We start from the raw sequence: 14,454 nt of genomic DNA on the forward strand, positions 1-14,454 counted from the left end.
AGAGGGGGTTTGGCCACTTTTCCAGGCTGGTCAGGCTGGTCTTAGACTAAAACCAGCTACTTCCAGCTTAAACCAGCTATGATCAGCCAACCAGCCTAGGCTGGTTTTAGCTGTTTTTCCCAGCAGGGGTGCAAGATCATTTATGTAAGATGAACCAAAAATATACCCTCAATGTGATCTAAATAATTAACCTGAATTTACAATCAACCTTTTCCAATGTGTACACTGCAATGTGCTTTTTATTTTTATGTGAGACTTCTAGTTATAACTAGAAGTATAGTTTGTATACAAACTGTGAGGGAGAGCATTCATTTTCTAAACTGTCTTGAGTGAAAATGAACTAAGAACCAGAATGTGAAAACTATGTTTCACTTTTGGCCATTGAGTTAATTTCGATAAACTTGTGGATGGAGGAGGACAAGAAAGAAACTTCTAAATAAAAATAATTTTGTTTAACATACCTGTTTGCTTATTGGATAATTGTCAGAACCTGGGGCCAGTTGTTCAAAAAGTTTAATCTGGATCAGAATGATCTGGATTTGAAAATCCCATGTTTTGCTATCCAGGATCAGGTAACCCATCTTACTTTTGTGCCGGTTTTTCAAAGCAAAACTGGATTGGATCACCCTGATCCAGATCCAGATTCAGATTTCCAAATCTGGATTACTAGTACTCTACAGAGCCCCTAAAGGGACATGGTGATGAAAAAAAAAAAAATGAGATGGGGGAAAAAAATGCAGATGTTTTGCATTCTATTTCCACTGCATACACAAAGACACTACTTCTGACTGGATCTCAGATGACTGTGCCAATGTAGTATACAGTCAGTGCTTTAAAAAATTACTGTAAATTAAATATAATATTTCTGTTTGATATTGACAGCTGTTTGGTGATTTGAGGATATATTACACTTTAAAATGTTGTATTTCTTGGACCAGTTTTAAAGTTTTGGTACATTTTTTTCCTGAAATCCACACTTCTGCTGGGATCAGAATAACCCAGGTTTTTTTATTTTATTTTATTTATTTTTTTGGATCAAAAGTATCCTATTCTTACTAAAACATTTTGAACAACACAAATTGAGGATTTAATCCAGATTAAAACCAAAACCAATTTTGTGATCTAATCCAAATTCAGAATCCCAATTGAACAACCTTTTGAACAACCCAATTTCAAGATTTGATCCAATCCAATGGCCAATGTAATCTGAACTGTCACAATGAATAAATATATTAAGGTTATGATCAGAGCTGGGGCAACACATTACAAGTAACATGAGTTACGTTATCAGATTACTTTTTCCAAGTAACTAATGTAATGCATTACTTTTACATTTACAATAAAATATCAGTTATTTTTTAAAATAAGTAACACATTATTTTTCCTATTTATTCACAAACACCTCTCCTGTCCCTGTGTCGAGAGAAATTGGGAGTGAGATGCAGATACTTAATTCCAGCTGAGGCTTATGAGTCCGAAGTTTCGTATGCATTTTTGCGTATTGTGTATTTGTTATCCTTTCCTATCAAAATGCTTGCTAGGGATGTGAAAACGCAGAAAATCTAACCTGATCCAAACTTTTTTTATGATGGACGAAGGTTTCGGAGGCAGTGTGTAAACATGATTGACACAACATGATGTCGTATTTATTTTTTAACAAGCAAAAATTTTGGACTTTCAAGGCCCTTTCACACCAAAAATAAAATTAATAAGCCTCAGCTAGAAGGAAGTCTCTGCATTTCCCAATTTCTCTCAACAGGGGGACAGGAGAGGTGTTTGTGAATAAATAGGAAAAGTAATGTGTTACTTTTAAACTTTTAAAAGTGATGCATTACAGTGTTGCGTTACTCAAAAGTAACTAATTGCATTACTTAGTTACTTTTATGGAAAGTAATGTTTTGTTACTTTACTTTTTGTCAGCTGGGTTGAGCTTACTTATTATTATTATTATTATTATTATTATTATTATGTTTAATAGCAGAAAGCCCAAAAGTTATAAAAAGTTAAAAGTTATTTTTTGCTACTGTAAAGGACATTGCACACTGAGTCCGAATTTTTCGTATTTCGCGTTTTTGTGAATTGTGTATTTGTCATCCTTTCCTATCAAAATGCTTTGCTACAGATGCGAACACGCAGAAATTCAAACCTGATCCAAACTTTTTTATGACGGACGAAAGTTGCAGCTGCAGTGTGTAAATATGATTGACACAATATGAGGTTGTATTTATTTTTTAAGTGCAAACATTTCGGACGAAAATGAACACTGAAGGCCCTTTCAAGACCTTCAAGGCCTTGTAAAGTACTTGTAAAGTAACAAAGCATTACTTACCATAAAAGTAACTTAGTAACGCAATTAGTTTTTTATTGAGTAACGCAATATTGTAATCCCTTACGAAAAAGAAGTTTAAGTGTGCTATCAGTATACTTCTTTTAAACTTTAATATAGGAAAGTATACTTTCAGTATACTTTTTATGTACTTCTCAGAAATATACTTAAAATGACATTTAAGTATACTTGACCTTACACTTAGAAAAAGTCTAAGTATATTTGAGCTATACTTGTGCTCTGAGAATCTGTTTTCATTGTTATAGCTAGAGGCGCTATTTTCAAAACATGAGTGAAGAAGAAACCGAAACAACAGATGCTTCCAGATGTAATCTAACACAATCGTCAGACATAAAACAGCATCAAAACCATAGATATGTAAAACTGTGTAACGTTATGAAATAAAATGTCGACCCATGAAGAGGTAATAATGACTGTCAAGCTTTGGCTTGTTGATCAACTCCATCTACGTTTTGATTATCATGAATAGTCTTTTTGCTCAAAATGTTTATTTATTATTTATGAAACTTTCTCACCACATTCAAGTGTTTATAAGAAGGAATGAAGCTAGAATTTATTTTATATTTATATTGTTTTACTTTTGATGTTTTGTATGTTCAGATATTCATATAACAAAATATATACAAATCAATACCTTAATAGGGACATAGTAATACAAAGTATGATGTAAACTTACTAGTATACTTGCAGTATAAAACTTCTAAACTAGTAGTTAACTGAGACTATACGTCAAAGTGTACTAAAAAGACAAAAAAAGTATTTAATTAGTAAACTATTAGTATGCCTATAAGTTCACTTTTAGTATACTTGCAGTACAAACTGAAAACATAGATGTAAACTAGTTGTGTACTCCAAGTTTACTACTGTTATACTTAAAAGTATACTTTTATGTACTAGAAATTGTGTATTGAAATAGTACACTTAAAAGTATACTACTAGTACACTGATGATTGTATACTTACTACATAAAGTTTACTTAAAAATATACTTGAACTTAAAATAAACTTGAAGTATACTTCTTTTTGATAAAGGGATGCATTACTTTTAAAAGTTACTTTCCCCAGCACAGATTATGGTTATCAGAATCAAAAGACTCAAGTCGTTTGGAAGCACTAAACCTAACCTCACTAGCATTTTCAGGGAACATATTCCTTCCTAAACCTTAAAAGCACAAACCCTGTGTTCAGCCTTACTGCCAAACAAGTTGGGCCTTATCTGTTAAAGTAAAAGAGTCACTGGCTTTGTATAAATCTTTCTGGTGCATTCACGCAATTTCATAGAATCAAACAATCCAGAGAAAAAAAAACTTTATTGCCTACCTCACAGGTAATCAGGAGGTTGTGCAAATTTTAACACCAAAAGGTTGATTATTTATGCTAAAACTTTCTTACAGGACAAAGCACACAATACATGTATTGCTTTAATTTTCAACTGTGCATGCAGCCTGCATACTCATATGAAATACATGAGTACTTTAACAGCTCTTTAGAAAGTGCACATCATTTTAAGAATGATGATGAATGTGATATGTCAGTTGGGTATTATACTGTTCACAGTCCCAACTTTTATTGCAAACACTGAATACATATATTTCCATATCAAAAATACTACAAACAATAATTTTACCAATATGCAAATGATGCATTTTCCTTTTGATATTCGTTTACACCGAGGATCCAGATGTATGTGTTTATTAAAATAGTTCAATATGACGAGAGGACACGACTTTAAAAAGGTCAAAGGGTGGAGTATGTATGGCTTGTGAGCATGTGAGGCATGTTGACATGTCCAGTGCTGGAATTATCCAGGTGACTCTGAATATCCTGGAATTTGAGTCTGTTCTGTGGGCTGGTATTATAAGATCTTCTGTAGTATGGAATTAGGCACTTCAAGTGTTTCATCCCTCACCAGAACTATATCGTAAGAGTCCATGTACTTTTCTAACCGTTCCTCCACCTGAAAAATACAACAAAACCTGATCAGTAAAAGTCAATAGTCTTCTTTCGAGCAATAAGAAAAGAAATCAGTACCTTATCGTTAAGAAAGCCTATCTTGAGGATGTTCTCCACGTTGGGCACACCATCTGCCATTGTGAGATCACCGAGAGAGTCTCCTAGCAGAATAATGTTTCCATTGTCCTTAAGTTGTTTGAAATACTCGGTGTTCCTCAGGGCACCGTCATGCTTGTTGTAAACATGGATCAGCTCTCCTTTAAAGCCTTTCAGGACCCCCTGCAAGATAATACAGAAGATCCCGATCACCAGATGATCATCGCTGAGTCCAATTAAGTGTTTGAGAGCAATATAAACCAATGATTTGGAAAGCTTTGAGACTCACGTTATCATCAAAGTCCATGAAGTTGGACACAACTTTGACGTTGGTGTGGTAGACGCCAGCTTGTCTGATAATTTCCTCCAGCACATCTCCCAGACCCGCAGAAAAAATGAACACGGGAACGTTGTGCTGCTGCAGCCGATCAAAGAATTGCTCATACCCTTCCCTGTCACATGCGACCAAAGACACGATAAAGATCAGATCCGGCAACATCTTTGAAAGATTAATTGTGCTTTTGGTGTAGTGTTTTGCAAAATGATACCACATTCTAATGCAAGATTATTTGGTATTCAGAGTTAAAGGCTGTTTGTACCTTAGACAGACATCAGACTCCCTCACAACCTCTGGAAATTTGTCCTTCTGCAATCTCTGTTCCACCAATAATGTGTGAGATTTAAAATACCTGAGGAACAAAGGCCACATTATTTTAATAAAACATTTTGAACACATTTCATGTGTCTATTTGCATGTGTGGCCACTCACCACTCCACCATAAATGGATATTTCTCCTCCATGGTCAGATGAGGGTCTATCTCTATTGGATAATATGTATCCTTTAGTTGGAGCAGCTGGAAAAAATTACATTTTTAGCATGTGAATCTACTTCATATAAACTTTAAATGCTCATGTTTTATTGAAGAAAATATACCTTTTTTCTACATTCTTCTGTCACCAGCTTGCAGTTGTCAATGATATCTGTCAAAGTAAAATGTACATATTATTTCACATATTTTTTAAAAAATGTATCAGTCAATTAAGTGTCATTAAAATGTTTATACAAAATAGATTGTTTAATATATATTGTTATATAATATATAGTTAAAATGTAACATTACATAATTTTTTATATAAATGCACTATTTTTATTAGGAAAAATGTTGAAATACACTACCAGTCAAAAGTTTTTGGACAGTAAGATTTATAATGTTTCTTAAATAAGTCTCTTTTGCTCACCAAGCCTGCATTTATTTTATCCAAAGTACAGCAAAAACAGTAAAATTTTGAAATATTTTTACTATGTAAAATAACCGTTTTCTTTTTGAATATATTTTAAAATGTAATTTGTTCGTGTGATTTCAAAGCTGTTTTTTTCATTACTCCAGTCACTTGATCCTTCAGAAATCATTCTGATATTCTGATTTGCTGCTCAAAAAAACAACAACATTATTATTATGTTGAAAACAGCTAAGCAGATTTTTTCAGGTTTCTTTGATGAATAGAAAGTTCAGAAGAACAGCATTTATCTGAAATAGGAATGTCTTTATCATCACTTTTGATTTAAAGCATCCTTGCTCAATAAAAGTATAAAGTTCTTTAATTTTTTTCACCCCCCAAAAATTGACTGACTCCAAGCTTTTGAATGGTATAGTGTATAATGTTAAAAGTATTATTTTAGATAAATGCTGATCTTTGGATCTTTCTATTCATCAAAGAATCCTGAAAATATGCACTCAACTGTTTTAAATATTGATAATAATAAATGTTTCTTGAACAACTCGGCATATTACAATGATTTCTGAAGGATAATGTGACACAGAAGACTATAGTAATTATGCTAAAAATTTTGCTTTGATCACAGGAATAAATTACATTTTAAAATATATTCAAATAAAGATTTTTTTTAAATAGTAAAAATATTTCACAATATTAATGCTTTTGCTGAATTTTCAGATCAAATAAATGCAGGCTTGGTGAGCAGAAGAGATTTCTTAAAAAGAAAAACATTTAAAATCTTACAGTTTTTGACTAAATATGAGAGTAAAAAAAACTCTACGTATTGTAACCCTATTAGACTATTTTATTAACTTGATGCTTGTAAATGCTCTTTGTTGCAAACAAAAAGATATCAAAAGGTTGGCTGTTTTTTACTCACTATGACATGTTGGGCAACGTTTTCCGTTGACAGCAAACTTGCTTAACGTCATATCAAAATCTGTGATGATCTGTCAAACAGAAGAAGAGTCAGCAGAGCCAAGATAGACACCGTGGGTCATTAGACCTAGTCACAGACTGATAAATCAGCATTATCAAGTTGCTTGCTTTGTTAAACACTACTAACGATTGTGTTGACAGCACAGGCGTGTTTGCATTCAATGCATAAACCAAGTAATATGACAGCTGTTGTGATGATAGACAAATGGCCTGATGAAGCACAGGGAGGTGTGTGGCGACAGTGTTTGTACCTGCAGTTTCGTTGCTCCACCTTTAATGAGACTGCAGATAATCTGCTCCACCCTCTCAGGGTCTCTGATGTGTACTGTGCTCTTCTCAAATTCTGGCATCTGTAGAAACACAAACACAGAAAGAACCAATGAGATTAAGCGGTTCAGTGGCATGCTTAATTGTTCCCTCCCCTTTCCTTAATGTCACTGCAGAGAGGGAGGGGCCAGAAGTAGGCAGACGCTGAAACCTCTCACCAGTAAAGAAGAGAAAGATACTAGCTTGGGTCTTGAGTCCTAAGGAAGAAATCCACCAAGCAGAAGAAAATGACTGTGATATATCACAGGTAATATTTTAAAACAACCTATATCTTATTCATAATTACTTAAATGTACTGTAATACATTTTTCAAATGAAAATGCTTTTTTCTATCATAATTAACATTTTCATGCTTTAGCTGCAATATGAATATATATGTTAAAGACGAGTTTCTGTATACTGATAAACAGTTTTAACATAAGACTATTTTAACATTTTTACAAACTAAAAATCTGTCTGTGTTGACATGTCATTTGTCACTGTGAAGGTTGAGTCCGTCGTCTCCATTCCAAAAATACAGTGGACAACATACTCAGAGTACATTGGATGTACTTGTGATCTACCCCAACCCCCATCTCATGCCTTCCAAATGGTAACCAGATCCCTCATATTTACAACCCTGCATAAGCGAATGACTGTACAGTTTTTGAAACTAATTTTATTTCTTCCAGAGAACATATAAACAACCCATTCAAGAAGTTCTACAACACATTTACAGTAAACCACAATGACCAGTGGATGAGATATTTTTCATGAGTAGAAAAACAGGCCAATTTCACAGCTAATGCAAGTGACAGGCATGCAAAAACATCAACACATCAAATAAATGGTTATAGTCAAGAAACATTTATCATCTAATGCTGGCCTCATAAACCTTTAATGCATTACACAAGTAAACAAATATTGGTAAGTCCAATAATAACTCTGCGTATAAATAGCATGTAAGCGTACCTTTTCCTCTTCCAGGCGTTGTGTCAAACAGAAGAAAATGTTTCTTGTCTGACACACGCTTTTATAGCCTTGGCACACAGGGGGCGTTGCCTAAAAACTGATAACACCCCATAATCTAAACCCTCGCAGGCAATCACATGACACAAACACCCATTTTAAGCAGACAGACACTCACACATATATACAAACAAACAATAACACGACCAAAAAAATGTGGAACCAGATGAAGCATAGGTGCTGATTTTTTAAGAGTTTTTGTAACACTTTACATTAAACCTAAAAAAAAGTAGGTAAGTCAAACAGTATATTGAATATATCCCCAAATGAAATTATGCTGACTAAAACACTAAGGTTATCTCCTTGTGTCTGAGCCTGTGGTATGTCTGGATTGTGTGGTTCAATGAGGTCAGGGTTTGCAGGGGGAGGTATTTCACAATGTCAGAAAGAGAAATTATAAGCAGAAACTTAATAAATCTCTAGAATGAAACTGACTGCACCAGAGGATTCCTTATGGTTGATGTATTTGAGAGTATAACTGTAATAGCCACAGTCTTAGGGTTTAAGAGTCATGCCGTTACTTGTTTCTGACTCAACACCTTCTACTGAATTCCATTCCATGAGGTATGTCTTTAATCATCACTGGGATTCATTGTATGCACTTATTCTGTCCCCACCTTATCAAAGGTAAACAATTAAACACAATTAACAGGGTATCTCCAGGATTTTTAAGATTAGATTTAAGACTTTAAGACCTTTTTTTAGACCTGCACAAATAAAATGAATACCTTATTAGCTGTGTAAGGCAAAGACTATGGTAACATATTAACTGTAAAATGGCATGATTTACAGTTCATATGCCAGTTTTCACAAAAACACGAAATTTTTTATAAAATGATAAACTTTACATTTTAGACTTTAAACTATTTTAAAAAAAATGAAGTCAACAGTTTCAATTACTATATTAATTTAGGCAATATTATCAATTAATAATTAACAAATGTCTTAATTGTTTAGATTTTTATAATGAGTTAGCTTCTTGTTGATCCACCAGTTTACATTTACAACTCAATATAGGTAGATTTACGTAATAAGAGGAGACATTGCAGGAAAAAATGCAGTTTTTACATGCACCTGTCAAGTTTGAGATTTTGGGCTTTGTGGTTTGTGTTTTTTTACAGACTAATGGGAAAAAATTATACAAAAGACACTGTTTAGTGTTTCTTTTATAGCACTTTATCTATTTGTGTCAATAGATTTTAATTACAATACATATTTTTAAAGGTCGGTTTCTTAAAATGAGTTTTTTTCTCCTACACTGAGCCATAAGTCTTCAGTAGCACTTACACACATCAAACTTTACATTTTTATTTCTGTCTATATCCTGGAGGTCTTTACAAAGGGATTTGTTCATATATAATTTGCTTGATTTTATACAACAATTTATTCCCCAAAAACTGTCAAAAATATATAATTTATGAAAAGTATTTTATGAATTATAGAGTGACAAAATGAGATACCCAAAATTCCCTCTGTAAAAAAAAATTAAACAAGAATTTTGAAACTGACTTCATCCAGTGTTCAGATTTTTGTACTAGAAATGTATGCAAATGAGTGCACATTTCATTAAACAATGCTTCATTGGCATATTAAAACCTATCATTTTAGAAAACTTGTAATACAATTTTATTTGCAACTATCAAAAAATCAATCAATTAAGTAAGGTGATAACTATTAGTTATTTTTTTTTACCTTATTCACCTGCGGTGTCTCGCCTTAAGCTATTTTTAAGAAAACAAAGTCAAAAGTATCAATTACTATATTAATTGAATCAATTAATAATTAAATAAATATACTTTACTGTCTTAATTGTTTAGATTTTTATGATGAGTTTGCTTCTTGTTGATCCACCAGTTCACATTTACAACTCAATATGGGTTGATTTTCGCATTAGTCTGAACAAAACCAGCAGACAGGCTTTATATAATGTTTTCCCCAGTAACAATTGTACACAAAGCAGCACAGCAGCTAACTTTGAAACATGCAAAACAAAACTCATATTTATGGAATGAAATAATAGCCTTTTGAAGTTTAATCTCACATTAAGCCATATCACAATTCTTGTTTTCCGTCTCCAAATGTAAGACCTCTTGAAAAGACTTTCTTGTTAGATGTAAAACTTTTTATGGTCTTAAATTTGATACTAAAAGACTTTAAGGACCCGCAGAATTAATGAAAAAATAAAAAATTAAGACACGATATTTTAACAACTTTAAAACACAGTGTGTCAAGTAGGGGTCGGTGATATGAACTAAATCTTATTACACCATATAAGAAATTTTTTGAAATTTCACGCTCACAATATGCATAAATATAAATATATTTTAGTTTTGGTGGTTAAAAATAAGTACAATAAAACAATAAATCAAAAATACCACTGAAATAGTTTTTTCAGCTACAGTAGGTTTAACATGTAGCAAAAAAAAAAAAACTACAGAAATAGAATAATCAAGAGCCTCAAACACTATAGTCATCACTGAATCAAATATACATTGGTAAGTGACTCAATAAAGACCAGTGAGTGATTTTCTCTCTCTGTCTTTTGTTGTTTGATTAACATTGGGACAGAAAGCAACATGTTTATTAGGCTTTAAGACCCAATGAACTGATCTACTGTCACACCCAGTTTTTCCCCCTAGCTGTTTACATTAATTTAAGACATAACTGACTATATGAATACTCCACATGTTGGGCGTCATAGTGCAACTCTGGGTAAGACACGATTAAGAACTGAATTCACAATCGCTTGCTGTCGAGAGAAGCGGCTTTCTATGCATGCATAAAAAGAATAAATACTGCATTAAGTTCTATTTCGCAGCTTATTGCACTTAACTCTATTTATTATTAAGCATGTCCTCTTTATTTTTCTTACTCATGGATGTTTCTTTTTAACACTCTTATGTCAATAATTTAAGTAGTACTGTTCTATGTGGTAACCATAAAATAAATGTACCATGATATGCTCTATGTATGTGTTAATCAGTGTTTAAATGTGTATGTATATGAAGAGAATTGTGTCTCTTCAATTAAAACAGCAAATTTCTTATTAATTATTTTTACAATGTCTTTTTGAACATATTGAAGCATTATATTTTGGTAGAATGGACATACAATGGAGGAACAGAAACCTCTCAGGTTTTATTAAAAATGATGTTTCTCATACACCTTTTTTTATTACCATATCGGAAGCAGCCATTTGTAAACTTTATGGGTCTAGCTTCAGGTCCAAGGTTTCCTACAGATACTGTAAAATGAAATTTAAGCACTACTTTTTTATTTTCAAAGACTTTATTCAGAGGTCTCAGTTATCAAATAATGTCTTCCATTTCAAATTCTAAAAAAGAGAAATAGATCAATAAAAATATTCTAATTAATGCTGCAGAAATAAAGTGAAGCTCATGCAAAGTATTATACGAAAGTATTACAAAGTACAATAAACTTTAACTATAGTACAACCACTGTTAATAGGATTTGAATTTTTATATACTTTCTTTTTTCTTTTTTTGTTTTAATAACTGTACTGCATTAATGGTTGGAAAAAAAAATCTGAAGAAAAAAAAAAAAAACATTTGTGAAATCGCTCTGAATTGTGATCTGAAACAACGATTTGCAAACCTGCACCAAAGCTTTAAAAATCTGATCTAAAGCAAAAGATTTGCGAACCTGCTCAGAAGATCTATCCATCAGAGCAATCCACACACTGAAGTGCCAGTCTGAATTTGATTTAGATTAGGACTTTAAAAAAGCTTTTCTAAAAGCTTTTTTCACCCATCATTATGTGCTTTTTAAAATCATTATAAGCGATGTTGACATTTGAAAAGGAATGGCTCTTTTAATTTAATCTGGTTTAGTTAATCACTTGATGAATGATTGAAGACCTGAGATTGGAGCAGTTCCAGCGTAAATGACTCACTCAATTGATTTGGTTCATCTATTCCTCTTTTCACATCTTCACCAATGTTTACACGACACTGTCAGTACTACTACTTGCTTAGCTTGATTGTTTTCTGACATTAAATGAAATTTTAAGTTTTTTGAACTGTGCGAACTTTGTGTGAAAAGATGTGTGCTTAATGACAATATTAAAAACTTATTTCATAGTTACATTGTCTTTCAATAATTCAAGCAATTTTAAAGTACATTTTCAGGAATACTGCTATTTTCAAGGGTTTTCCATTCCTTTCAAAAAGTCAAACTGAAGTGCTTCAAGCACTTTAAGCACCTTGTATGAACCCTGCAGGTCTCATCCAGCTATTTTTAGCTGTATAAAACTGCTCATTTTGCTGCTAGATATTGCAAATTGGTGTGTCTCACCATATTATTTTATTTATGAACACACTGGTTTGTAGTGCAAACAGTTTTACCATTTACTGTATGTTGTTATTCTTCTTGTTATTTCCCTGTAAGCGGATAATAAACCGGAAGTCTTACTTCCATGCTGAAGAAAAGGTGAATAGGTTAAAGTAATTGATGAAAGAATTTAAGTTGAGAATTTAGAAATTATGTTTCTTTACTACAGCCTTTGGTCATTATGTTTTGCAGAGCTAAGTAAAGCATATTTAAGCGATATATTGTTGACACTAAATAATAGGTTTTTGTTTTCCTCACAGAGGTTGTAAAATCACCTATACACTGAATTAACTGTCTGTTCTTTAAAAAATGTAATGCTGTCACAGCCACAGATATCTATATGTAGATAGCGTCTGTTGCAATGGGTTGCTAATATGATAGTCATGTGCCATATCTGAGTGGTTCTTGACCACTCAAGAGCAAGCTGACTGTGTCTGCAACCTAGTTTATTCACAAGTACAAAATGTATATGTAATTTATTCCTGTGATCAAAGCTAAATTTTTAGCATCATTACTTTAGTTTCACATGATCATTCAGAAATCACTCTAATATGTTGATTTGCAAAACATGAATTATTGTTATTATTATCAATATTTATAACAGAGGAGTAGATTTTTTCAGGATTCTTTGATGAATAGAAAGATCCAAAAATCAGCATTTATCTGTGTACCATTAAAAAGCTTGGAGTCAGTGTGTGTGTATATATATATATATATGAGGGGAAATTATAGAAATTAATACTTCTATTTAGCAAGAATGCTTTAAATTGTTTAAAAGTGATGATAAATACATTTATAATGTTACAAAAAATTCTAATTACAGATCAATGCTGTTGTTCTGGACCTTCTATTCATCAAAACATTTTTTTAAAGTCTTATTCAGCTGTTTTCAACATAATAATAATAATAATAATAATAATAATAATAATAATAATAATAATAATAATTTAAAAACAGCAAATCAGAATATTAAAAATGATTTCTGAAGGATCATGTGACTGGAGTAATGATTCTAAAATTTTAAAATCACATGAATAAATGACATTTTAAAATATATTCAAATACAGTTATTTTAAACAAAAATACATAAACATTGTTAAAAAACGTTCGACAATTATCTGCAAGTCTTTGGCAGCTGAATTTTACAGAATTACATTTATCAGGTAATTCTGCAAAAATAAAAAAAAGTATTAGTTAAAACTCACAAATATTATTGATCACTAGAGAACTGTACTATAGCTATCTGTGGCTCTTACAAGCTTAAGCTGCACTATGCTGTTCCATCTTCAATAACAATTCATTGATTTTTTCTTTTAACGTGACAAGCAGTGCCTGAAATTTTGACTGTGGACGTGTTGACATTCATGGAGCGGTCGAATGAGGTATCTCCATATGGATATCTATGGTCGCAGTGCTGAACGCTTCAGTAAGTACTCTCAAACCCCAGAAATGAATTTGCATTTTTTAAATTCCATTGTCTCAAAGTCAATGGGTTTTGTTAAATAGCTGAAATATGGTCTGTGGTTAACACAAATGCAATTTTTTTTATTAAATTATTATTATTTTTTAAATAACATTAAATACATCAGTAATAATACCTCACTTGTAATTTTTAAGCATTTGCGTGGCTTGTAAAATGCAGTGGAACACAGGTGGCTAATTAGGACTAAATGAGACAGAGCTGATTTTCTGCGATAATCCCTATTGGCTTTTTCTTATGAAACCAGGGTGATGCTGATTTACACAAATATCAGTATCATCCCTGCAACATTCTATGGTGCAACATTAAGAGTGAAAATTCCAAACATTTTCTCCAGAATTGTATTGATTTTGAACAACAATTCGTAACCCGTCAAAGACAGACCTACTGTGAGCTACAAGGTTGTTAATGGCATATGCTTTTGATAAATCAATTAGCCTGAACTTATCTTTTAAACCCCTTTCAAAAGCAAAATACCTGGTGAAAAAGCAACAGTGTTGGGGAAAGTTACTTTTTAAAGTAATGCAATTACAATATTGAGTTACTCCCTAAAAAAGTAACTAATTGCATTACGAAGATACTTTTAATGGAAAGTAAAGCGTTACGTTTTGCTTGTTTGTTTTTAATATAAAAAGTATTTTTGGCAAATGTAAATGCTTTTTTTTACACCAAAACC

The 14,454-nt window shown here is 32.2% G+C and overlaps 1 protein-coding gene and 1 long non-coding RNA gene across 3 annotated transcripts in view; one reads left to right on the top strand and one right to left on the bottom strand.

The window, feature by feature from the left end:
* Positions 1 to 3,641: 3,641 nt before the first annotated feature.
* Positions 3,642 to 14,454, bottom strand: part of nt5c3a (5'-nucleotidase, cytosolic IIIA) — a 14,186-nt gene continuing 3,373 nt past the window's right edge. The window contains exons 1-9 of one of the 2 annotated variants that reach the window (XM_073847291.1): positions 7,892 to 8,097; positions 6,865 to 6,963; positions 6,555 to 6,624; positions 5,331 to 5,377; positions 5,165 to 5,250; positions 4,995 to 5,084; positions 4,685 to 4,847; positions 4,378 to 4,578; positions 3,642 to 4,303 (exon numbers count right to left, since the gene is read on the bottom strand). In XM_073847291.1, coding sequence (XP_073703392.1) covers positions 4,202 to 4,303; positions 4,378 to 4,578; positions 4,685 to 4,847; positions 4,995 to 5,084; positions 5,165 to 5,250; positions 5,331 to 5,377; positions 6,555 to 6,624; positions 6,865 to 6,963 — 858 coding nt within the window. In that variant the 5' untranslated portion in view covers positions 7,892 to 8,097 and the 3' untranslated portion in view covers positions 3,642 to 4,201. Of the gene's footprint in view, positions 4,304 to 4,377; positions 4,579 to 4,684; positions 4,848 to 4,994; positions 5,085 to 5,164; positions 5,251 to 5,330; positions 5,378 to 6,554; positions 6,625 to 6,864; positions 6,964 to 7,891; positions 8,098 to 14,454 lie in introns of those variants that run through there. The other variant, XM_073847290.1, reaches the window with a different exon arrangement.
* On the top strand, positions 7,068 to 7,861 carry LOC141342247 (uncharacterized). Its single transcript, XR_012356680.1, has 3 exons — positions 7,068 to 7,187; positions 7,428 to 7,532; positions 7,612 to 7,861. It is a non-coding gene; the product is annotated as an uncharacterized lncRNA (long non-coding RNA).

Source organism: Garra rufa, chromosome 9, assembly GCF_049309525.1.
Source record: "Garra rufa chromosome 9, GarRuf1.0, whole genome shotgun sequence".
Taxonomy (NCBI): Eukaryota; Metazoa; Chordata; class Actinopteri; order Cypriniformes; family Cyprinidae; genus Garra; species Garra rufa.